Raw genomic sequence first — 23563 nt, 5'->3', positions numbered from 1 at the left:
ATCCTAGAGTCCCCATTCTTGCAATCTTGATTGATGGGTGATCTTCTCTAACCAGAAAGCTTATATCACAAATTAACATACAATATGTATGAGATAGAAATAACACTAGACCATCAATGAGATCATTAAAGTAAAAGAATAACAAAAATAGCTACATACATTACAGATGCCACAAATTGCCAAAGAAGCTTCCAAGCATTGCAGAAGATACACTTGTTTCTCATGAGAAAGCTTCTTTGCACTCTCAACTGAGGGCCTCCATACTGAAACTGAATCATAGCCCTTCACAAGAAGCGGGTGATCACATGCTTGACGAAGGCGCAAGAGCATCAACAAAATATTAACGTAATTTTGTTTTACAGTTCCAGCATCAGCATATTCCTGATAGCAGCACAATAATTACACACTTATAGAGTCAGGTATTATACAAAGCAATATGCATGTGCCTACTACCACCACATCTTTTGAGATTGTACCAAACTTGAGTGGTAAAAACTTCTAAAAAGAAATGCACAACACAAAAGAAATATAAATAATATAAAAAAAATAAACTGGCACCATACTTTAAACTGATCACGTGAATCATTCTCCAATCTAGAGTAGAAATCCCGTTCCTCCTTAGTGAAATCCACTTTTTTCAACTCCACCACCTTAGGTGGTAAGGAAATAATCGGTTCCCCATCAAGAAGGGTGCCTAACAGTTCATATTGACATAGGATAAAATCAACAAACTTGAGGTACATTAAATATAAAATGCATTTACCATATAAATGGAATGATCAGCAAAAACTTACGATTATGTTTATAGTGTTCCTTTATTTCAAAAAAAAATGTTTACAGCATTCCTATTTGAAAATAATGCACAACTATTCATGGTCTAACCTTTGGTACGCCGTAGCATCACAGTCTTTAGGACAGCTTGTAGCTTTTTGTACCCTTTTGTCGGATTCCTAGTAATAGGAACTTTAATAGTGGAACAAAATGACTTATATCCAGCATAAGGGTCATATCTAAGAAATCTGAAATAGCTATAAAGATCATCAATGGCATTCTGAATAGGAGTACCGGATAGGCACCATCTACGTTTTGCCCGAAGGCCCCAACAGGCCCTAGCAACTTGAGTTCTGTGATTCTTGATGCTTTGAGCCTCGTCCAAAACAACCCTGAACCATCCCACCTTTGCAAGAGGCCGAGCTATAGACTCCAGCAGTGCAGTATCAACTCCTTTCTTGTGCTTGGAGCACCTTCTATCAGAACTAGGAGGATATTTTCTTTTCCGATTTGAAGAAGAACCCATGAGTGCAGCACTTTCACCTTCTAGCTTTTCTTTCTCGCCTTCATCCCCATCAGCAAGAGGTTGCTTTGGAACCTCCATGCTCACAATTGAATATGTTGTAAGGACAACATCATACTTGGCCAACTGACAGGGATCTTTTGTTCGATTGGATCCATGATATACTAGAACTGAGAGATTAGCTTTGGTTGTCACCTTGTCCTGTAACTCCTCAGCCCATTGCCGCAGTACACTCGTGGGACAAACAATAAGGGTTCCTGCAGCTGGCCTTCCCTTTCCTTGCCCCATAAAATTTCCTTCTGGTGCACTTCCATTTGGCTTGTTAATTTGAGAGCAACCAGATTCTTGTTTTGTTTCATTAAGCTCAGATGTTCCACAACCGCCATCATCATCATCGTCCAAGTTTAAAGTTTCCAATTCACCTTTCCTAGCATCTCTTGGAAATGCTTTAAAAGATGGAGGCCTTTCCTTAAGTATAAGTGCAATTGTTGAAACTGTTTTTCCCAATCCCTGCAGGAGATGATTGCAATGGATCCAAAAGAAATCAAACAAATTGTTAAAAGTTTATTATCAAACAAGGAATGGAGACCATAGGCAAAAAAACCTGATCATCTGCAAGAATTCCTCCTGAACAGTGTAACCCAGTCTCCTTTTGGACCATCCATGCCAACGCAATTCGCTGTCCAGGAATTAATTGACAGTTATCAGGAATGGTGACAAAAATAAACCTTCAACCAAATGTCTGAAGTTCATCTCCATCATTATTTTTACAGAAGCAACCACTTGATTTCCCAAAGTTAACTAAAACTTATATGTCAGTTCATGAACATTACTTTCATCTAAATCAATGTGATTCTGAACAGTAAGATGCAAGGAGACAAATATGTAAAAAGCAAGTATCCAACTATGCTTCTATTGGAAATTATTCTACCCCAGCTTTATCCATGATATTCAAACAAAACTAGCCAGTACAGGTGCCAAAATCCAGGTAACTCATTCAGATGCCAGTCTAAAGCAGAAGAAAAGTTCCCTAAATTTCCATCAGGGAACAACTTAATCTCTTCTCTTAAAACTGATCATTCCTTAGGATTATTTACCAACTCTAATACAACTTATGAAAATCTGAAGTTTCAACAACTGAAGTTTTCATTTTAATCAAAAGGAAGAAGAAAAGAAACCTGATGCCTCAAGAGAGGTACAGCTAAAACACCATCAGGCGGTCTTGCTTCTGACTTTGGCTGAGAAAGATCCTGTAACACAGGTAAACAAGTCTTCTTAGGACATCATATTTAACTAGAGATTCATAAAACAATTTACTTGCTATAAAACAAGTCATCATTAAGAAAGTCTAGCAGCATTATGCATGGTGTTCTCAAAATAAAGACCACTTGTACCCCAAAATGTGAAAACAAGCAGGTCTACCACTTACTTGGTTCAATTACTAGCCAAAGCCCACATCCTTTATGATCATGATGATTAAGTAATATATTGGAGAAAGAAGGAAAATTTCCAATAAAACCAAAAAAGGAAACAATAAAAATTGAAGGACGAGACGTGAAACACATGAACAATACAGACAGAAAAGTTAAGGTAACAAAAGACAGTTCAATTAGGATGAATGCTCAGATAGGCAAATACTCAACCTTTTTACGTATACACATACAAAATGTTGGTGAGCCTACTTGTTGTACAGGGTAATATTGTTTCTAAACTCTTGCAAGATAAAGCTGCAACACTCTTAAGCATTACTGGGAATGCACTTCGATGCAGTTATGCACAGCATAAAGAACAGCACTGACATCAGTACGGAACTGCTTGACCTTTACGACTAATAAATCCAAAGCAACATGTACTCAATTACCTCCATTGAAACTCTAACAAACTTGGAAACTTTTTATCAGATCAAAAGTTAAAATGACATAACAGAACTTCTAAGTTAAAATGTCAGCATAGCAGCATCAATTTGGTTGCACAAAGATAAAGAAGAGTAACTTTCACACGCTTCATGGTGCTAGCATATGTCACAAAATTGTCAAAGAATCATAACTCTATATCCCACCACCAACCTGCAATGCAGCTCGAAAGATCAACCGCTCATCATTGGCCTTAAGCCTCAGACCTCCACCTCCAGAGAAAGGAATAGAATCATTTAACACAGATTGATGCGGAGTAATACAGGTTCTTGTCAGCACTACAGCCTGATTGGTTTGCACAGTTTGACTGACATCTTCAATAATACATACATCAGGGTCACCATCAGTGCGAAATCTGCAGTCTAACGACTTGTTTAGAGTAGAATCTGGGCTGACATTGGAAAGGTGAAAATCGACGCCCTTAAACTGAAGCTTTTTATCATCTCTCTTCTCTGTTGCATACCCTACCTGATTGCTAGACTCATCAACAGGCAAATACTGCTCCGAGGCATAAGTATTCACATGTCTACTATCAACCAAGGACCTACTAAAATTTTCATCAACAATATCCTGAAAATGTGAAGCTCTCTCACATAAAGTCATCATGTTTACTTTCTCATCCTGTGCATGAAGCATGGGCATCTGACTAGAAAAAGAAGAAAGAATACCAGGCAAAGGCTGCTTTGAGTCCTCAGCAACAAATAATTTGCCATGCGCATTGTAATATGACCTTGTACCAATAGTTTCATCAATCATGTCAAGAGAATGGCTTCCCCCATTGAACTGGTGGTTATAACTGAACTGCTGAGGTAATGCTTTGTCCTCAGCAAATCTATCAGCAGCAAACAAAGAATTACCATATATAGATGAAGCATGACTAGCACCTGCACATCTGAAATTCAGTCCCTTTACATCAGGGTAATCATCCACTGACACCTCTGACATAGATGTCATAATTCTTCTCTCATGAGCATTCAAACTCATTCTAGTATCAGAGCAGGGATTCTCTGCTGGAAACTCACCTATTGTACCCCTCATGTTACTGATGATACCTCCATTAATTGAAAAAGGATGAAAATTAGGATTATTGGACGTGTGGAAATTTGAAGAACCAGTATTAAGGCAAGATGATATTGATGAATAATGGTTAAAATCATGATTGAGATCATAATTCTGACAGATGGTAGACGCAGTAGAGCTAACATTTGCCAAAGACATATCTGCACCCACCAATGAAGTCTCCAGGATTCCAGGAAAAGAATTTTGAAGGGCTCCAAACCTACTTTCAGAGAAAGCACTACTGTATTCACGAATTACATCTGAAGTCTCCTTAATGGGGCTATTAGATCGATCTGCAACATTCACAAAACAAACATTAGCAAGTCCACTAAAATTTTCAGTCAAATAGAAAGCATGCATGAAAATACCCAGAGCAGGTTTGCGAGCATCCAAATCCTAATAGATAAGTTTAGCCAAAAGTTGTAGTAAAGAATTTACATACATCTGGAGTGAAATCCCTCCTCGAAACGTCTGAAATTAATACCAGCGTCATTCTCCATAAGATTGAGAACTACATTATTCCCATGATCTGAAGAACAGGTGACATCTTCTTCAAAACTAGATGCTGTACTACAGCTAGGCATCTCAAAGTGGGATACTCCAACCTTCTCCATGCAGCCAACCTCTTGGCCTATTGAAAACCAATCCTTAAAACTCGCAGATAAGGTATGAGCAGGAGAAGGAATTTGCACCTGCTGATCTAGATTCTCGTCGCATATGAATGAACCACTTGAACCCCTTGTTTTTGAATCTGAACCATCTGAGTTGTATGATAGGTGGTCAATCTCCAAACAAGGAGTCACATCAAGCACCTGAGATCCTAAACAAAAACCCAAAAAGAAACAAGAAAAATGTAAGTTCCCAATAAATCACATATGTGATCTCCTAACATTTAACCGTGCATAAAAATTTTGCTACAAAATTTTTTTCCTAACATAAACCTACCATTTGGAGACAGGGTTTCTTTAAGGTTGCCAGCATATGGAGCTGAATCACCTTCAAAAGACAAATTGTTTGGTGGCTGATCTTCTTGACTCCCCTGCAAGATTAAGATAATTAGTTCAGCATCCAATGGCTGAATGCTCATTGAAAAGCCCTTTAGGAAAACATGTTGAAAAGCATGCATGATTTTGCTTTAAAATAGAAATGCAGAGAAAGGCAAGATGCAAAAGGAAACGATAATCATGCCTAGATCTTTATCCCCTTCAGGCTTGTTTCTTAATTTAACAATTGCAGGGTACTTTTTCACTTATGTACTTTGAGAGCTAGCAACAGAGTTCTGAGAGCACACTCAAAAACATACTTCTATATAGACACGTATATTACTCTTTAACTGTTAGTTCACTCAAATGCTTCATTATCTACACTTATTAAGCTCGGTATCTCACTTTATTCCTCCTCTACTACTCTCCAAGGCCAAATGCACACATCATATTCTTTGCCAAATGTTCCCCATTTTTTTTTTCCTAAATTAACTAATTTCAGGCGATCATTTACTGAAATTTTTCAAAATCAACAGAATTACGATTCCGTATGTATGTTAGCCATTATAGGCATCCACCAATAACCAATCTCCGAACTCATCTCCTCGGGAAAAAAGGGGAAGAGAAAGCAGTATTGGGCCATAAAAACATGAACTTAAAATCACATCAAATGATCCAACCAGTTAAAAGTTGCAGTACAAGTTGAATTTTACTCAGTCAAGTATACACCATGCAACGTGAAGCCAGATAATCAATTCCACCCCAAGACTCCACAGAATTCAACGACATTAGCCTTCCCGGCTCACGCAGCCCCGTTCGATAACACACAACTAGTACCAAACCTACCTGGGTGGGGTCAGAATTGTCGTCCAAAATCTTAATCAACGCATCGAGATCAATCATGAGATGTTCACCGTCTTCCAGTTCCTCACCACTGCCGCCTCCATCGTCTCCAGCGACAACCGGGGAGTCCCCGTGCCCGTAAAACCGATCTTCCATCGTCAACATCACGTCCCTAACCAAAAGATAGAAACCCTAAGCAAAAACCCTAACCCCAAACTCCCGGTATAAGTCTCCAAACGATCAGAACCCGAGAAATCCGAAACCTCTGATCCAAAAAAAATCCAAATCTGGGTCTCTCCAAGAAAATCAAGAAAATTAAAAAAGAAACCGACAGGCGAAGAATTCCAAAGAGAGAAGAGGGAAGTTTCTAAGAAAGTTCGGGTCAGTCTTGTTTGAGATGCGACTTTTCTTGCTTGAGTTCACAAATTCTCGGTCTTTAAAAAAAAAAAAGAAAATTACAAGAAAAAAAATAGCAGAAGAAACAAAAAACGGAAATTTGAAAAAGAACAAAAAATGAAACAGAGGAAGGGTTCGATGGTAGAAGACGAAGAGGAATCGTGAAGAATCAGGGGTGCCTGTATTTTCACGAGAAATTTCCTTTTTTAATTGAAAGGAGGAGGAGGGAAAGTGAATGGGCAGGTAGCTTTTGCGGCTTGGTTGGTTGGTTGGTTGGTTACGTAGAAAATTTCAAGCTGTGTTTTGTCGTTTTCAAACTTGGAGTCAGCTCTGGATTTTATGAATTTTCTTTTTTTTTTTTTATTTAATGAAGTTTTAGAAAAATTTAATTCAACTTAAAAACAAAAAGAGATTAATTTGCCACGTCATATATTATATATTTTCTTTACAAACAAAATCATCATATATTAGAGAAAACATATGAATCTATCTTATTTAAATTTATCATATATGTTTACACATAATTATAATGTATAAAAGTCGAACTAAGCTTTAATTTCTTTAAAAATTCAAACGTAAAAGCGTGAGCAACAAAGAGAAAACAAAAAAAAAATCGAGCACACTAATCGAAATCTTGAACTTAATTTTTTTTAAGATAATTCTTAGTTTGACTTAGTTACTTAAAGAATTATTAAGTTCGCCTAAAATTAAACTATCTTAAATTCATATTTCATATAATTTTTATAATAAATTATTACTAAAATATTACACTTTTTATAATTAATATAAAAGTAACCTTGTAATAAGATAAACTGTGAGTAAGAAAAGTATAAAAAAAATAAATTGGATAGTTCCGTACAGTACAATCATACAATCAATAACGCAATAAAATAGTATTATAAAAATAAAACGATATTATTTTATATTATATTCGTACAATTTCAAAAGTATAATAAACTCAGTAATAATGCAAAAAAAAGTAAAATATTTATAGTTATAGTATGCAATCTTAAAATGTCAAATAAAATCAATATTATAAAGTAAATAATAAATATAAAAAAAATAACTAAACAAAAGTTAAATAAGAACTAATGTAATAAAAAGATATAAATATGTGGAAAAAAAATAAAATGAAGACATAAAAAGAAAGAATAAAACCTAGTTTTAGTAGAGATTATGTTTCAACGTTAAAAGAACGTAGATCGCCCACTTTGATCATCATATACAAATAAGAAAAAATAATAAAAATAAGACAAATAAATGATTGAATAAATATGAGAACTAATAAAAAAAAGGGTATAAAATGAGAAGTTGATAAGAAAAAAATAAATTAAATACTTAAAAAGAGAAGTTAGAATTAGCTATTCGTAGATACCGTATTTAAGTTCACGTGTTGACTTACAACTTTAATAGATATTTTATAAGGTTAAATTAAAAAATTAAAATGTAATAAATAAGCAAATATACGTAAAAATAAATGAATGATAAGGTAATAAATATAAGAATAGACTTATAATTGTATAGAAATCATGTTTAAATATTATAATACGTAAAAATAAATGAATAATGAGGTAATAAATATAAGAATGGACTTATAATTGTATAGAAATCATGTTTAAAATATTATAAGCATCAGTCTTTTTAATAAAATACTTTTTGTCAGAATTAAAATAAAATAAAATAGCAAAATAAAAAATAAAAAAATATAGTAGAAAAAATAATGCATAAATTAAAATAGAAGAGATGACAAAGTTTGAAGTATAATAGTTTGTAAGCACTCAGAGAGTTCTCGTCTATGATCTTCATCTTCTTTTAAGTTTTTTTAAGACTTAACTTGCTTTCAATTTCAATTGGAGAAAATTCTTTGATAAAACAAAAATATATTTATTTAAATTTACACAATAATTATTTTAAAAAATTTAATACTAACAAAATTTTATATTTTTTTAAAAGATTCTAAGTAGAAGAGAAAATTGAAAGTAATAGAATTTTTCTATTGTATCCCTATTAATGTTTATGTCTATGTGAAAAAGTGAGAATATATAGTTAAAAAGAATTATCTTTCAATCAACCATTAATCTCTTAATTATTACAGGTATATTATTATTGAAATAAAAGTTAGAATATGAATATAATATTACAAATTAAACATTATAAATAACTATCAAATATATTACCATCGTAGTAATTTGTATGTACTTAAATAAATAGCTCAATATCATTTAATATGATTCAATGGGTAAAAACACGACCTATAAGTAGTGCATAAGTTGGTGCATTTATAGAAGCGCATGCTATGGGGCTTATGTTGAACCCCTTAACTTTTTTCTCTTATTTGATATTTCTTATAATGTTCTATCTTATGTAATCTAATCAGTGTTATTTTTTTAAAACTTTTAATTTTCTATCATTAAACATATTTTATTACAAGGTTTATTGATATTACCGTTATCAATTTTAATTCAAATAATATGTAAAAGTTAATATTTACAATAATATTGTGACAACTGATACTTAGTAAATAAGACATGTCAACCAAATCAGTTATTGGCAATAACTAATCATAAAAATTGCTTCTAAAGATTTTGTTATAAGGATATTGTTGTTGATACTGACACTATCGTTTAGTAGACCAACGTTATTTTATATTATAAACATGTGATTATTATTAGATGTTACAACTACATGTTGTTAATACATCAACTTATTTTTTTTAACTTTCAACATCAAGAAATGAGTACGTATTATGTAGTTAAGATAAAGTTCAAATGCATTTTTCACTCTCACTTTCGTATTATTTGAATTTGTATTTTTTTTGTTGATTACAGCATCTAATTTATTGATTATATCATTTTATATAACATGAGCACACATGACCATCTCATTTGCCTCCAAATTTAAACTAACACACTTCTTCAACATAAAATTTTTACCGAGTTACTCTAATAAATTTCAAATTTATTTTTTAACATCATTCATAACATAAAAAATAAACTTTAGTCATATTTAGAATACGATAGCATTAAAAGAACTCATAATATGTTAATAAGATTACAATAATTAAATTATGTCTCGTCTCAGTAAGTATTTATAATCTAAATATAAAGAATATTTTATAACTATTATATTTTTTTAATTAAAGTAACCACAATAATTATTTAAATTTTTGTCTATATTTTAATTTTCTTTTTCACTCAATCTTCCACCTATCGTCACTAGTTCGTTCTTTCTTTATCGATAAGTAGTGACAATAGTTTAATACCGAACTAGCCTTAAAAGAAAATGGAGTCACATTTTTTCCAACTTAATTCTCAAATCATAACATTTGATAAGCAAACCTCTGTAAATGACATAAATAAATAGAAAACAAAAAACCTAAAGTCTTCCCTCCCGCTATCCCCCTTTCTCTCTCTCGTTAGTTCTCCTAGACCACAATCCCCTTTCTCCGTCTTTCTCTTCTGTTTACTTCCTTCAGTGACCGCTGTCCGTTCGTGACGGAGCAGGGCTTCGTGTAGGTTCGGCCGTCGGCTCGTGCGGCTGCAACCGAGATCTTCTTTTGTTCTTCTGTCTACACCCCGAGGTTGATCCAGCCACCCGTCTGTCTGCCGCGCATTCTTGCAGTTGCACCTCGAAGGGCATCGGACCGCCGTCGTGTAGCTCCAAAACAAGTGGTTGCCGTGCCGTGCGACGACGATCGTGCTCCCTCGCTTACATCTCGATCTGGTAAAACTGACTCTTTACTCTTGGAATTTGGATATTGTGAGTTGTGTGTTCATGGCAATTTTAGATTTAGATCTTGTAAGTTGTATATTTGGAACAATTTGAACGGCTATCATCTCAAAACCCTCCACTGTATTTTCATTTTTTTTTGTATAAAATAGCTTTTGGTACTTTTCAATTCAATCAGTTAGCAATGACTTTTTAAAAGGTTCAATTTTGATTCTAACTTTTATACGGGTAAATGAGTAGAAGAGGAAGAAATTGCAGCTGGTTAAACGAATCAAATATAGTTGACAAAAAATTGATCAATAAAAAATGACAGATTGTAATTTCATGTTGCATTTGTACTTGATTTAATTAAAATGATTATTAGTATTTGATTCAAATATGAAAATATAAGGAGATTTTGGAATTAACCCAATTTCAATGCATAGAAGAATTGAATATTCTTGTTATTTTTTGTATTCCAAAATTTGAATGATTTTGTTACCTCTATCTTGAACTATTTGAATTTTTTTTTCCTGGATTGATGTTTTTATGGAACAATTTGAACATTTAATTTTAATCTGGTGTTTAATTTAATTTGAGAGGTTGAAGTATTAAAAGCAAAAACTGAAAGAGAAATTTTTGGCTGGGAATTCCAGTGGGGGCAGTGAAGAATTCTCCCAGTGGATCAGGGATGGGGATGTGGGAAGTTTTTTGGTCAGGACAGTTGGATGAGAGTGTGATCGATGCCCTGAAATTTTTTAGGTTGTCATATCTAAGTTCTAAGGAACTGAATCCAATTTTCAAAAAAGATGAGGAAGAGTCGCAAGTACTCCCATCATAGATGTTGAAAACTAATAAATTGCTATAATGATTATGGACTATCTGTCTCTCAATGTACTTTCTCTCTCTACCAGAGAAATTTTATTGAAAAAGATAGAATTTTCCCATAGACTTACTTCTATGCTCCACCGTATTCTTGTAGCCACTGCAGCAAAGTTGCCACTAAAGTTAGGTCTTTTGGAATTTCTTTGCAAGGGTAAAGCAAATATTTTAGAGATCTTTTGCTTTCTTTCGCTTGGCTATAATATATCTTTACTTAATTTTCTCATTTTGTTAGAAAATCAATTTTATTCTTTTTTCTTGGGTGTTTGTTTGCAGGAAGATTTGTGCGTTTGGGAACATTTGCTTTTTGCTGTTGGATGATATATCAAATGGGAGTCAAGTTGGTGTTCTGATGTCACTGTTCTGGATTGTGATTCGACAGCTAGCAGAGATTGACGAAATGGTAATTGAATTTCTTTTAAAGTTATATAGTTGGTAATACTGGTTTTCAAATAGTGGGTTTTGAGTGATTATGACGATTGGTTTTGCTATTTGAGAATATGGATGTCGTTTGTATATAATTTTTTTCTGCATTGCAAGAAAATGTTTATGATAATTGTTTGTCGTTCTAATTGTTGCTTTCAGTTCAGTTGGTTAACTGGTAACTTGGTAAGAGTATTTCCCAATAATAAATATTGTTCGTACGAATTATCATGATATTTGTTTAATTGTTGAGAAATCCTAGGAAACATATAGAAAGCAAGATATTAACCTGTCAAGAACCCGGTTGTGTAACAGCAGCCGGGAAACAGATTTGATTTAATAATTGAGGAGATGTTAGGGCTGGAGGAGGCAGAAAAGAGAGATCAGCAGAGGAAGAAAAGATAGGAGAAAGAGGAGAGCTGAGAGGACAGAAGAAGAATAATATTAGAGAGGAAAAGATGAGTTTTCCTAGATATTTTCTTCATGATTTTTCTACAAATTTGAGTACTATATATAGCTGTACTAGAGTGAATAAAACATAAGGTAATGAACTAGGTACCCTTATGATGGCAGCTGGCGTTTATCCTTGTACTGGGTATTCTTCTACTGTTAAATTAATGACAGAAAAAACCAAGCAGAATAACAGAACATTATGTTCCCATGTCCTGAAACAATCCAGTTTAGCCTAATTTATTCCATTGTGCAATTTAAACTGAGAATGTGCATTTTTCTGTTTAGTTAGATGCTAAGTAATGACATTTAAGAGTTTCTCTTGCATAATGGCTTGGTTACTAGCCTCAGAATAACATCATAACTTTTGCACTTTGATTTTGGTGGCAATTTTTTGAAGAGAAAGAGAGGAAGGATATGATTAACAGGTGCAAGGGGGTGCACCTATGTGCAAAAGATTCAGATGAAGTCAAAAGCCAAAAATTTTATGAGGTTCTCCAACTCCTCTTCATTGAGGATTGGATGCCATGTCAATGAAATTTGGAAGCAAGAATCTCTAATTCTTGCAAAAAGAGACCAAATGCTTTCAAGCACTTTCTTGTTTCTTTCCATATGATTAGATATTTAATTGGGGAATTTCAATACATTCTTTTTTTATTTGGGTGGAATTTCAGTATATTTTGTTGGACTATTAGCATGTAAAAGATTAACTGAATTAATTAGATAATTTTAGTGGTTTTTCTGTTTGGAAATCTGCTTAGTGCTAAACTTTTCTTGTACAGGCTACATCGAAAAAGGTTATTACAAGGGAAGAGTGGGAAAAGAAACTGAGCGATGTAAAAATAAGGAAAGAAGACATGAATAAATTGGTGATGAATTTTCTCGTCACTGAGGGTTATGTTGATGCTGCTGAGAAATTCCGGATGGAATCTGGAACTGAACGTATCCTTTATGATTCATCAGTGGCCTACTACTAATGTTAGTGTTCGTGTTTTTGTTATCATAATTGATTTTGACCTATCTATTTTTCCTTAGTAAGAAACAGCAGACATAGATCTTGCAACAATCACGGATCGCATGGCTGTTAAAAAGGCCGTACAGTGTGGAAATGTTGAGGATGCCATTGAGAAAGTTAATGATTTAAATCCTGAGGTAGGATAGTTTTTTCCTTTGTGAGCTTAGCATCAAAATACGTTTTATTGGCATTTATGATTTAATGATTCATCACATTGTCAATACTTTGCTGTTGTGTGTTTTGTGTTTTTCTTTGTGAGTGTTCAGTTATGGGAAGTTAAAGGTAGTTTTTATGACCTCGTCTTATCCCAAATAAAGTTATAAATCTTAGTTATGGCAATAAAATTGAAGGCCAAATTCCTAATAAAGCTTTTGAGTACTTTCTCACTCAAAACTAGGTAGTCGTTGACGTGCATGTAATAAGAATACAGAATTAGGCAGTTCTCTTTACAGTTTCAACTTATTCCTTAAATGAATTATTTTGATTGGCAACGTTTATTCTAAAAAGAGTTTTTTTTTTTTTTTTAATTATGGAAGGATTGCTGTCATTATGTACTTTTCCCAAGAGAATTCTACATAGAGGTCATTTGGTTGGCTTTTTTAGCATATAAATGGGTAAGCTTATTATGAAACATTTATAGGTTATTATAAAATAAGTAAAAGATGTGTCTGGTCAGTATAAACTTGTTTAGCCTATAAGCTCCACATAAATAATGAGTGGTTAGTAAAAATATGCTCATAAATTGAAAACTTTGTCCAAATGACTAGAAAGGATACCGAAACAAAAATTAAACAATTTCTAGTGGTGATATTTTGCGTGAAAGTATAAAAGAAAAAATTGGCTTTTTTGCATGGTTTATAAGCCAAGAAAAAAGTAAGTATTTCTACCTTTTGCAGCTTATAAGCTAATTTGAACTAAACAAGCACTCTATAGGTCTACTTTCGGGTCAAACCAGCTTATAAAATGTTTGATCCAAAAATAAGCCAAACCTAACACCCCAATAATGTCTTGATCTGGAAGTAAGCCTTTTATGAGATATATCGTGAATAATAATACTCTGTTTAAAAGAAATCGTGTTTTGAAAGGAGAGACTTACGATTGTCCAATTTGTCAGTTGCTTGTGGATGGAATTTGAGAATTGGAGGCTTTTCTAGGAGGGACTAACCGCCACTTGATAGAAGTTCTTATTCTTGCTCTCCATGACAACGCAGAATTCTCATTAATAAAATACTTAGAATTGAGGAACATTTTGAATTTTGTTTTTTCATTTCTGAGAAGTGTTTCTGTATCAATGTGGGATACATGCAATAAAAAAGGATAGATAGAACTCGTGTTTTTTTTCTAGTTTTCTCCCCATATACAAAATTCTTTTCTTTAGTAGAATTCTGTGGCTGCCTGAATAAGTCATCTTCATTCTGATCCTAAATCTTTGTTATTTGAAAACGCTGTTTGCAGATACTGGACACAAATCCCCAACTGTTTTTCCATCTTCAACAGCAGAGGTTGATAGAACTAATTCGGAATGGAAAAGTAGAGGAGGCTTTGGAGTTTGCTCAGGAGGAGCTTGCCCCAAGGGGAGAAGAAAATGTAGATATTGGCTTACTTCACTTTTCTAGATCTACTTATTTTGTGCATTGGTTTTTTTTTTCCTTTGGAAAAATTTCAGGTTTTGTTCTCTTTTCGTCAGTGACTGCCCTATTTAGCATGATTCCCAAGGATGGGTTCTATAAAATCTGTCCAAATGACCACGTCAAGCATAAAAGTTATATATTTTTCTGATAAATTGTTCCTGCAGTTAGTTATGGTACTTAGGTTTTAAGAAAATTGGGATCTTTTTGCAGCAAAGCTTTTTAGAAGAGCTGGAGAGAACTGTTGCATTGCTGGCTTTTGAGGATGTTTCCAACTGCCCAGTTGGAGAGCTTCTGGACATATCACAGCGTTTGAAAACGGCAAGTGAGGTGAATGCAGCTATTCTCACAAGCCAGAGTCATGAAAAAGGTTGGTCATTGCTGTCTACCAAAGCTTTGCACATTGCTTTGTGGTCTGAATTTCTTTGCCATGTCAATTACGTGATATTGTTATTAACTTGCTACTCTGTTATTTTAATGTTCTTTGTGGCACATGCAAGCGGACATGTGCCTATTCATGTGTGCACTAATGGTTGTAATGGTCTACTTTGCTTAATGCTTTTTTTAAAACCAAACGAAGTGAAAAAAAATGCTAGTTACTGCTGTTCAAGTCTATTGGTTGCCGACTATGCAGGCATATTGGATTATTATGAATTTGGACAGCAGATAAATTTCATAGAACATGTCATTTCTCAACTTCCGCCATTAAGCCAATTCATTTGGTCAAAAACTTTTTTAATCAACATTTGTTGGTCAAAGCTTTATTGCTCATTTAATGCTGTTGAAAATCCAGAAGGGAAATACATGTTATACATGTCAAGCCAGTTATGAGCTTCGTATGTTTTATATATATATAATATATGTACCTTGAAGATTGATAATTCTCCTATGATTTGGGAATAAATGTTTTAATGTTTTGTGGACACCAGATCCAAAACTTCCAAGCTTGTTAAAGATGCTGGTATGGGCTCAGACCCAACTAGATGAGAAAGCTGCTTATCCTAGGATAAAAGATTTATCTACTGCCACACTTGAAGACCCTGCAGTTTGATTCAATCTTGTACCTTTGTTTTGGGGAATTCAAGTGGCTCTAGATTGAATGCATGGAACCAAATAGGAAAGTTTGGATTGTATCCTTATATCAGTGACTAGCTAGGCATTTTCTTGAATGTTTTTATTTTTCTTTTTAATCAAGATTTGGTTGATCTTCTTCTTCTTAGAATGTGGGAATGGGCTTGTGGGTGTATAATAATTTGATTGTCAATACAATTACCAATCTTTGTGGGAATTCCATCTAAACTGTGACCCCCTTGAATTGAAGCTCCAGCCTACAAATCAATTGGTGTTAAATTGAATTGCTGTAATCTACTTGCTGTTAACAAGTCATGATGATACAACAAAATTGTTTTCTTGATTAAACAAAAGAGAAAAGCCATGGGAAAAACATGGCTGTTCTTCTTTTCTTTTTGATGGATGTATATACTCTTGCAAAACTCTGTTCTACATATAAATCACATGGTAGTTTCTGATTTAAGGCACAATTGTATCTGAATTTGCAAAATTTTGAAATATATAATTAGATTTTTTTTTGATAAATAAGTCACTTGTTGTATGACTTTTGAAAGATTAGGAAAAAAAGACTTTCCCTCTAAGTAAAAACATAAACAAATAAATTTGGGCTAATTTCCTTAATATAAAAAATCAAAAGTTAGCAGCCTCAAAAAAATTAAATTAAAACCAGAAAGAGAGTAAACTGGTAAATTAAAAAATTTATTAATTTTTTTTATAAAAAATGTAAATGCTGATATTTTCAGCTAGTAAGAAACGACCTCCTTAAGTCTCAAGCTTCTGGCAGGGCAGAAGACAATGCACGAGGTAGCTAAGCTAACTGTTTCAGCAGGGAATGCTGACATTGGAATCAATCCTTCTTTATGGTATGGAAATGGCAGAAGATGACCAGATTGGTTGGTCAGAAAATAATGGAAACAATGGATGAATAAACAAAACCAAATAAAATCATTTCATTGAAGAACCCCAATTCTTAAACCCTAATCACAAGCCAAAGCCTGTTACAAGTACAACCGACCGATCATGTTAATAATGAACAGAATGCCAAAAACCCAAAAAAAGAAAGAGAAAAAAGAGTCAAGATTTGACCCAAAGAACATAAACCCAGATGACATATTTGGAATCTGAATAGTGATGATGATGGGAAGAATTGCCATCGTCAAAATTGAGAGCATAACTGGAAGGATCATACTGGAACTTGAAATGCTTTTGTTTCTTCACCGTCTTCTTCACTGCTGCTCTCACTCTCCAAAACAGATTCCTGCATTGTTTCTTCCCATAACTGCTTACCCGCTCCAATTTCTTCCCCATCACACCCATCTAACTTACCTTACAAACACAAACCCAAAAGATCCTAGACCTTGCTTATATAATATTATAGCAGCAAACAGTATGTGGGTTGAGGCTTACTTAAAAAGGAGAGGAGAGGAGAGGAGAGGAGAGATGATAAGAGGAAAAGGGGTGGCTGTTCCAATGTTGTTGTTGTTGTTGTTGGGATATAAACAAAAAAGAAAGAGAAGGCATCCACTTTTTTGAAGGAGGAAAAGAAAGCAATTGAGGAGAAAATTGCAGAGGAAAGGAGTGTTTTCAGTTTTGTAGTGATTATGGAAATGACATTGGGATGCTAAAATTCCATCACTCATCTTCAGAGATTTTATGTAGAATCACTATCAGATTCTTGAGGTTCATTTGGTTGTAGACTTGTGTCCACTAGCACCCAACGAATCCGTATCACACGCCGCTTCATTATGAGTTTCCTCTCTACCTTTTTTTTCTCTCTCCCCCCACAAAAAAAAAAAAGATATTTCTCCCAGAATATTCTCCCCCCAATTCAACCACTTAACTAAACATTACCCATAATTCCATTTCTTCTTCTACCTTTTTTTTTTTTAATTCACCCACTATGCCTTGACTATACAATCTATGTTCTGAACACTTTGTGCATTTAGTGTGTAATCTTGGATACTTGTATTCTCATTAAAATATTGTATTACCCATAATTCAATGTTACCCATACTTCTACCCTTTTTTTTTGTAATTCACCAATCATGCCTTGACTATTCGGTAGGTGTTTCGAACATTTTGTATCTGGGTATACATTAAACGATGAATTGTACTTTTTTGTGTATTTTCATTAATAGGATATATATTATGCGTGTTTTTTTTTAAATATTTTATTATTATTTATGTCAACACAACATCAAACGTATTGAATACTTCCAACTCTTTTTAATCATAACGTAAATTTCAATCATATTTTTTTTTTTTACGTTTTCTGTGTTGTTATTAGACAATAATATTGTATGTCGTAATGTTGTATTTTTATCCATATATACGTATTATTTAATTAACGGAATGGATGATTGTTTTTTTTTTTTTGAATTATAACTTGCTAAAAGGTTAAATATGCCCTTTTAATGGTGTATATTATTTAAATCCATTCTTAATTATCTTCAAAGAATTCAAAAAACCTTCCCCAAAAATTGGGTTTTTAAAAAAATGGAAAGACAATGACAAATCAAAATCAAAGCTTGTCATGTACCTCCAAACAAATTTGTCTTTAATAGAAGACAATGTGGGTAATATGATTACCTTCTCTTCCTCACTTCTAATGGCCTCACTTTGCTACATTATGTATGCATATGTGTATATGTATATGTATATGTATATGTATATGTATATGTATATGTATGTCGTATGTCGTATGTAGGTGCCTTTTTGAATTATTTATTTGAATTATTATTGGCATTAAATTCATCATCTCTTTGTTTCTGTCTCATTGAACAACTCCTTGCTTGCTTCTCTTTTATCCCCCCTCTACTCACGCTTACCAAATATGGCTCTGCTGCTTCGGTCCCACCTGCTGATGACCTGCCATTCTGATCCATCATCTTATCCCCTCTTATAAACCTATACATACATGTATATATACATGTATATGTATATAGATACATGCTCGTTGGCTCTCCATGGATCCCATTATCTTCATCTTCTCTCTTATTTTCTTTATAATATAGATACTACTCTATTTTCTCAACTCTTTGAAAAATTGTCATATAAAATTTTCCCTCTTGTAATCTCTCTCCTTTTTTATAGTGCCTCCAGGTTGTTCATGTTTTTACACAGGTTTTTCTCTGCAAATATACAAATGTAAGTGTAAAGTCATTTATATATATATATATGTATGTATGTATATGCCTATATGCTTTTTTTCTGAACTGCATTTTGGAAGTTTTCCTTTGGGAATCTGATGTCAATTTCATTCATTAATTTTGTGTAGTCATTTTCTTCAATTATTGACATGAAAAATACCAAAAAGAGTTACTATTCTCTTCCATATATCAACCTGTGTGCCAAACAGCTGATGGTATATCTATACATTCTTAAAAGGTAATACTGACAGAGACCTAAACCCTATTTCTCCACCAAATCTTTCATTACTTTTGTATTTTTATGTAATTGATCAAGAACTCAAATTGCATATATATATATATATACATATATAACCAACAAAAATGAATAAATTACATATAAGTCAATTCTACAGCGTAATATTATTCTCTAAAAACTGTATTAAGTATGCATATGTGTATACGATTTTTAAATATAAACATGTCCAATATAAACATATGCATACTTTTACATCATTTTTTTTTTTTTTGCTTGTTAAATATTCTAACGTTATCTAGACTGTAACAAATCCGGAGAAAAAACCATCGCATGAGAGTAAACCCTATTTAGGGTTTTGTAATCAGCCGTTCGAGTAAGAATTTTGGAGAAGACGAGATATTTGTATTTTAGATAAAAATGGTGCACGAACAGAACAACATGCTCACACTGTACCATTGTTTTTGCAAGAGTTTAATGAAATTTCGCAGTTTTGATCTCCCTTGCATTGTGGGTTTGGGCACAGAGTCCATTCTTTAAGCCCAATATCTATTAACATAAACTATATATATATATATATACATATGATTCCAATTATTCTTATTAAAGTAAGTTTAACAGCAGAAAGTGTAAGATAAAATGGAGCGACCAAAACATGTCACAAAAGAGTTGGCAGAACAATCTGCATTAGAAAATCTGACTGCACTTTCAACTTCATTGGTTTTCTCCTCACATGCTAACTATTTTATGTATTTAATCTTTTGAACTTAGAAATTGAAAGAAAAGGAAAAAAGAAAAACAAACTTTTGACTCAAATCTATATATAAAAAAGATTGAAAAGCATGATTAACAGAAATTTATATGAAGATCCAAGAAGCATGCTGCTGAATTACTTTATGAACATGAATAAAGGGATAACATATATATATATATATATATACATTTTCTTGGTAACCAAACCCTAAACTCATAGGCCAAATTCCAAAGCTAATTGTGTTGGTTTAATGAGAACAAAAGTGTGAGATTCAAGATTTTTGTGTATCATTCTGTAGTATCTCATATGGATTTGCTCCCTACTCATATCTTTTCATTTTGCTTTTTCAGACCCTTCCTTTTTTTTTTGAAGATTTTGCTTTTTCAGACTTGTATAATCCTTTTGGGTTCTCTGTTTGTGATGTCTTTGTACTATATACATTATAAAAGCTAGTACACACACACACATATATATATATATATAGTTTAATAGTAGTATAAGTTACTAAAATCAAATGGGTTTTGTTTCTAATTTTCTTTCTACTCATTTGATTCAAGAAAATGTGGTCAGATGGTCACATGGTCATATATATATATAGATATATATTCACATCCTAACTAAATCCAAATGCACATTCGATTCAAATTCATAAAAATTAAAAAAGAAAAAGGAAAATCAATTGATGAATTTGTCTTTGTATTAGACCCAACACTTAAATTCAATGGGTTTTTAGTGTTGAATTGCCTGTGATTAGGGTACATGTGGGCTCACTAGATCAAGGAAATTTTTTTTGAGAAAAATAGAAAATGGATACTGTCCCTCTCATTTGTCAAGCCAAATCAAGAATACAACAAAATTTATGTATAAATCAAGGAAGTTAGAGACCAATTACATTGATTTGTCAAGGTAATTAAGCATGTTATATATATATATATATATCATTCAAAGTCTAATCAATTAATATTGGAATCAACCCAAATCTTGGTAGAAGTACAATGCTAAAGACAGACAATAACCCACCAAAAGCTAGTCATTGTGATCCATTATCAACAACAGAATAATTAGGTTTCATGTCCTTTTCTAAGGTCTACACACCTTCCATGGCCGCAAACCATGCCCTTTTTTGTTCTCCTTTCCTCTAGGGCTAACTCTTCCTCTAAGTCCCGCAAAAGCCCTTCATATTATATTTCACTTATACTTATCATACAATACAATAAATATCACTGTTTTTAATATCGCTACTATTATTTCTTAATTTTTTAAAACTCTAATTAGTTCATCGTTTATGGTAAGAATTGCTACACCAAAACTAAGTATTTTAAATTATCAATTGTATGCATTGTTTTCTTCATAGAAAATTGAGTCACGAATGAGTATTTGTATTGGATAGAGCTCTACAATCCATCTAATAGTACATAGAGTTATTTAAGTTCAATTTCAAGCATAACTGATGATCACGATCTAAAACGTTTTGTTATGGTTCTTTTAATGAATCAATTTACATAGTTAGAAGTTGATTATGTTACAAAAAGAAAACTTGTAATTCATATCAATTGAATTGTAAATATGCAAATGTTTGCACTAAAGTATTATTTATTGATTTTTGCTATAATACAAAATTAGATCAACAGTCACATTGTGTATCATTAAAAATACCACATTATAATTTTGCTTGTACTGCAAGTGAATAAATTTTACCTGGCAGGGGATAAGTCTATGGTGGCTAACACTAGGGGAATTTCATATGCTAAGTTGTATGATCCCAATCTTAATAAGTGGACTTTTTTACCTAACATGAGTATCTTGAAGTACAAATATATAAGGGTAGCATGGGAAGAAAAAGTTCTTGTTGTTGGTGGATTCATTAACAAAGAGGACTCTGACAAAAGGAGACCATTTACAATTTTGCGTAGCTCTATTGAGTTGTATGACATGCAAGTACAAAAATGGAATCTCATGGTAAGAATGTGGCAACTTGATATACTACCTGATCAAATTGTGATAATTCATAACAGGTTATTTAGTTCTAATGATTGTTTAAAAGCACGAAAAGATCATATGAATAATATGATAGCGAACTTAACATGCAGAATAAAGGTAATGGACCTAACCTCAAAATGCTAAATTCTCTAATTTATATATTAGATCATATTCATGAAAATTAAATATCAAATAATCTTTTATACTTAATAATAGCTCCAAGGAGAACCCATCTATATTTTTTTAGGTACATACCAAATACTCAAAAAACAATGTCAATGATGCACATATTTAACACTACAGCCACAAAAAATGCATGAATGGGTTTTGAACCAACAGAACACGAGGGAGAGAAGGAATTTTACAGCACTGTTGTGTTGTTAAACTCTTATAAACTTCAATTATTTTATAATAACTTATAGATATTTTTATATTTATTTATAAAAAATACAATTAATTACATATCTAGTGAAATCATATGACATATTGTATCTTATAAAATATTTTACATAACAGTTTATATATATAAACATTATTTTAGTTATTTTTGTTTGATGCGATGCTCCCATTGTTATCATTATTGAGAAAGTAAATGATCTGCCACTCTATATGATCAAACAAGAACAACCTTGTGATAAAAATTTTCTTCTTCTTTGATTAAAAGGTTTTCTTGAATTAAAAGATTTCCAAGAGTTTAATATGATTATCCAAACACTTCATAATATATATTATCCATGAAAAGCACCATAATTCCATAATTATATACTTGTGAATGGAGCATAGATCACTTAAAAAAGGTTAAACAACTTTTAAGTAGCTTAGAAGTAATCTTACTTTGTCCCCAATAGATTTAGACCCCAAAAATTATATATATATATAAAAGAGAATAGCATATGAATTTTCTTGATGTTGCTTGTCCAAAACAAGAAAGGGTTGATGACCCATCTCATATTATTATGCCATGTTTGGCCATTTTTAAACCTCTACATTATATAAATGTGTTATTATTAATTTTCTAAATTTGTTATTTGATTTTCGATTGGGCCCAATTAAGAAAGCCCAGATTTGGGCCCATAACCCAACAATAAAAAATAAAAAATAAAAAATTGGGTGACCTAAAAAATATTACAATTAAGCCATTGGAGGCCTGCGTTGCCCAAACTGAGAGATAAGTCATCAACCCAAAAGTGACAATTAACATGAAAAGAAGAGAAAGTGACCCGAGCCAAAAGACGGTTTCACGTGAGCCATCAGCTCGCTCAGCCATGCAACCACACACCTGACCCCACTGACCCACCCCCCTGACAACACACCCCCGGTCAACTTTTTTCCACACACGCAACTCGCACGTGTGAACCGTCACCACCACTCTCGCACGCGTCAGATCTCCACGCCTTTGACTTTGACCCCGAAGCCAGAAACTCCATGCAAAACGAATCGGACGGCTGAGATTTGACGGAATGGGAGAGGAGATCTGGACCGTTGGAATGATAAGAGAATCTCGAGAAATGGATGTCCACATGCCGGTTTCCACCTGAAAAGGCCGACACTGGAAGCTGACATGTCGGTTCTGACCAACGCGGAAGGAGGAAAATAGGTTAATCTGATGACACGTGGCAGAAGAGGGCGACGCTGATATTGACACGTGGCAAGATGTCAAAGGTGGGGACCATGGAGTTGAGGAAGTAAGGCAAACATGGTGAAATAACCCGACACGGTGCATGTGAGAGGGTTTTAATGCGAGTTGGGTCTCGTTTGGTAATTTATAATTTTACCGCAG

General features: G+C 33.2%; 2 protein-coding genes across 4 annotated transcripts in view; one reads left to right on the top strand and one right to left on the bottom strand.

The window, feature by feature from the left end:
• The window catches only part of LOC110817739 (uncharacterized), a 29111-nt gene extending 22360 nt beyond the window's left edge, over positions 1-6751 (bottom strand). For 2 of the 3 annotated variants that reach the window (XM_088207525.1, XM_088207526.1), the window contains exons 1-9: positions 6096-6751; positions 5212-5305; positions 4709-5086; positions 3361-4559; positions 2473-2544; positions 1899-1973; positions 883-1804; positions 564-694; positions 160-381 (exon numbers count right to left, since the gene is read on the bottom strand). In XM_088207525.1, the coding sequence (XP_088063651.1) occupies positions 160-381; positions 564-694; positions 883-1804; positions 1899-1973; positions 2473-2544; positions 3361-4559; positions 4709-5086; positions 5212-5305; positions 6096-6257 (3255 nt within the window). In that variant the 5' untranslated portion in view covers positions 6258-6751. Of the gene's footprint in view, positions 1-159; positions 382-563; positions 695-882; positions 1805-1898; positions 1974-2472; positions 2545-3360; positions 4560-4708; positions 5087-5211; positions 5306-6095 lie in introns of those variants that run through there. The other variant, XM_088207527.1, reaches the window with a different exon arrangement.
• Positions 6752-9879: 3128 nt separating this feature from the next.
• Positions 9880-15882, top strand: LOC110817862 (LisH and RanBPM domains containing protein). Its single transcript, XM_088207607.1, has 7 exons — positions 9880-10211; positions 11355-11481; positions 12734-12893; positions 12997-13103; positions 14422-14553; positions 14808-14964; positions 15524-15882. Exons 2-7 carry the CDS (start codon positions 11431-11433, stop codon positions 15643-15645), a joined length of 729 nt encoding a protein of 242 aa, XP_088063733.1. The 5' UTR covers positions 9880-10211; positions 11355-11430; the 3' UTR covers positions 15646-15882.
• Positions 15883-23563: the final 7681 nt, after the last annotated feature.

The sequence above is a fragment of the Carica papaya genome, chromosome 7, assembly GCF_054855325.1.
Source record: "Carica papaya isolate Zhongbai chromosome 7, ASM5485532v1, whole genome shotgun sequence".
NCBI lineage: Eukaryota > Viridiplantae > Streptophyta > Magnoliopsida > Brassicales > Caricaceae > Carica > Carica papaya.
The sequence above is the reverse complement of the archived record's forward strand: the minus strand, read 5'-3'. Positions and strand labels throughout refer to the sequence as shown.

What these genes read in the sequence shown, in the direction of transcription:
- LOC110817862 (XM_088207607.1), top strand. Translation starts at nt 11,431, where the DNA reads ATGTCACTGTTCTGGATTGTGATTCGACAGCTAGCAGAGATTGACGAA. An exon ending in GATGGAATCTGGAACTGAAC is followed by an intron (nt 12,894 to 12,996) that starts GTATCCTTTATG and finishes AGTAAGAAACAG; the next exon opens with CAGACATAGATCTTGCAACA. An exon ending in AAGCCAGAGTCATGAAAAAG is followed by an intron (nt 14,965 to 15,523) that starts GTTGGTCATTGC and finishes TGTGGACACCAG; the next exon opens with ATCCAAAACTTCCAAGCTTG.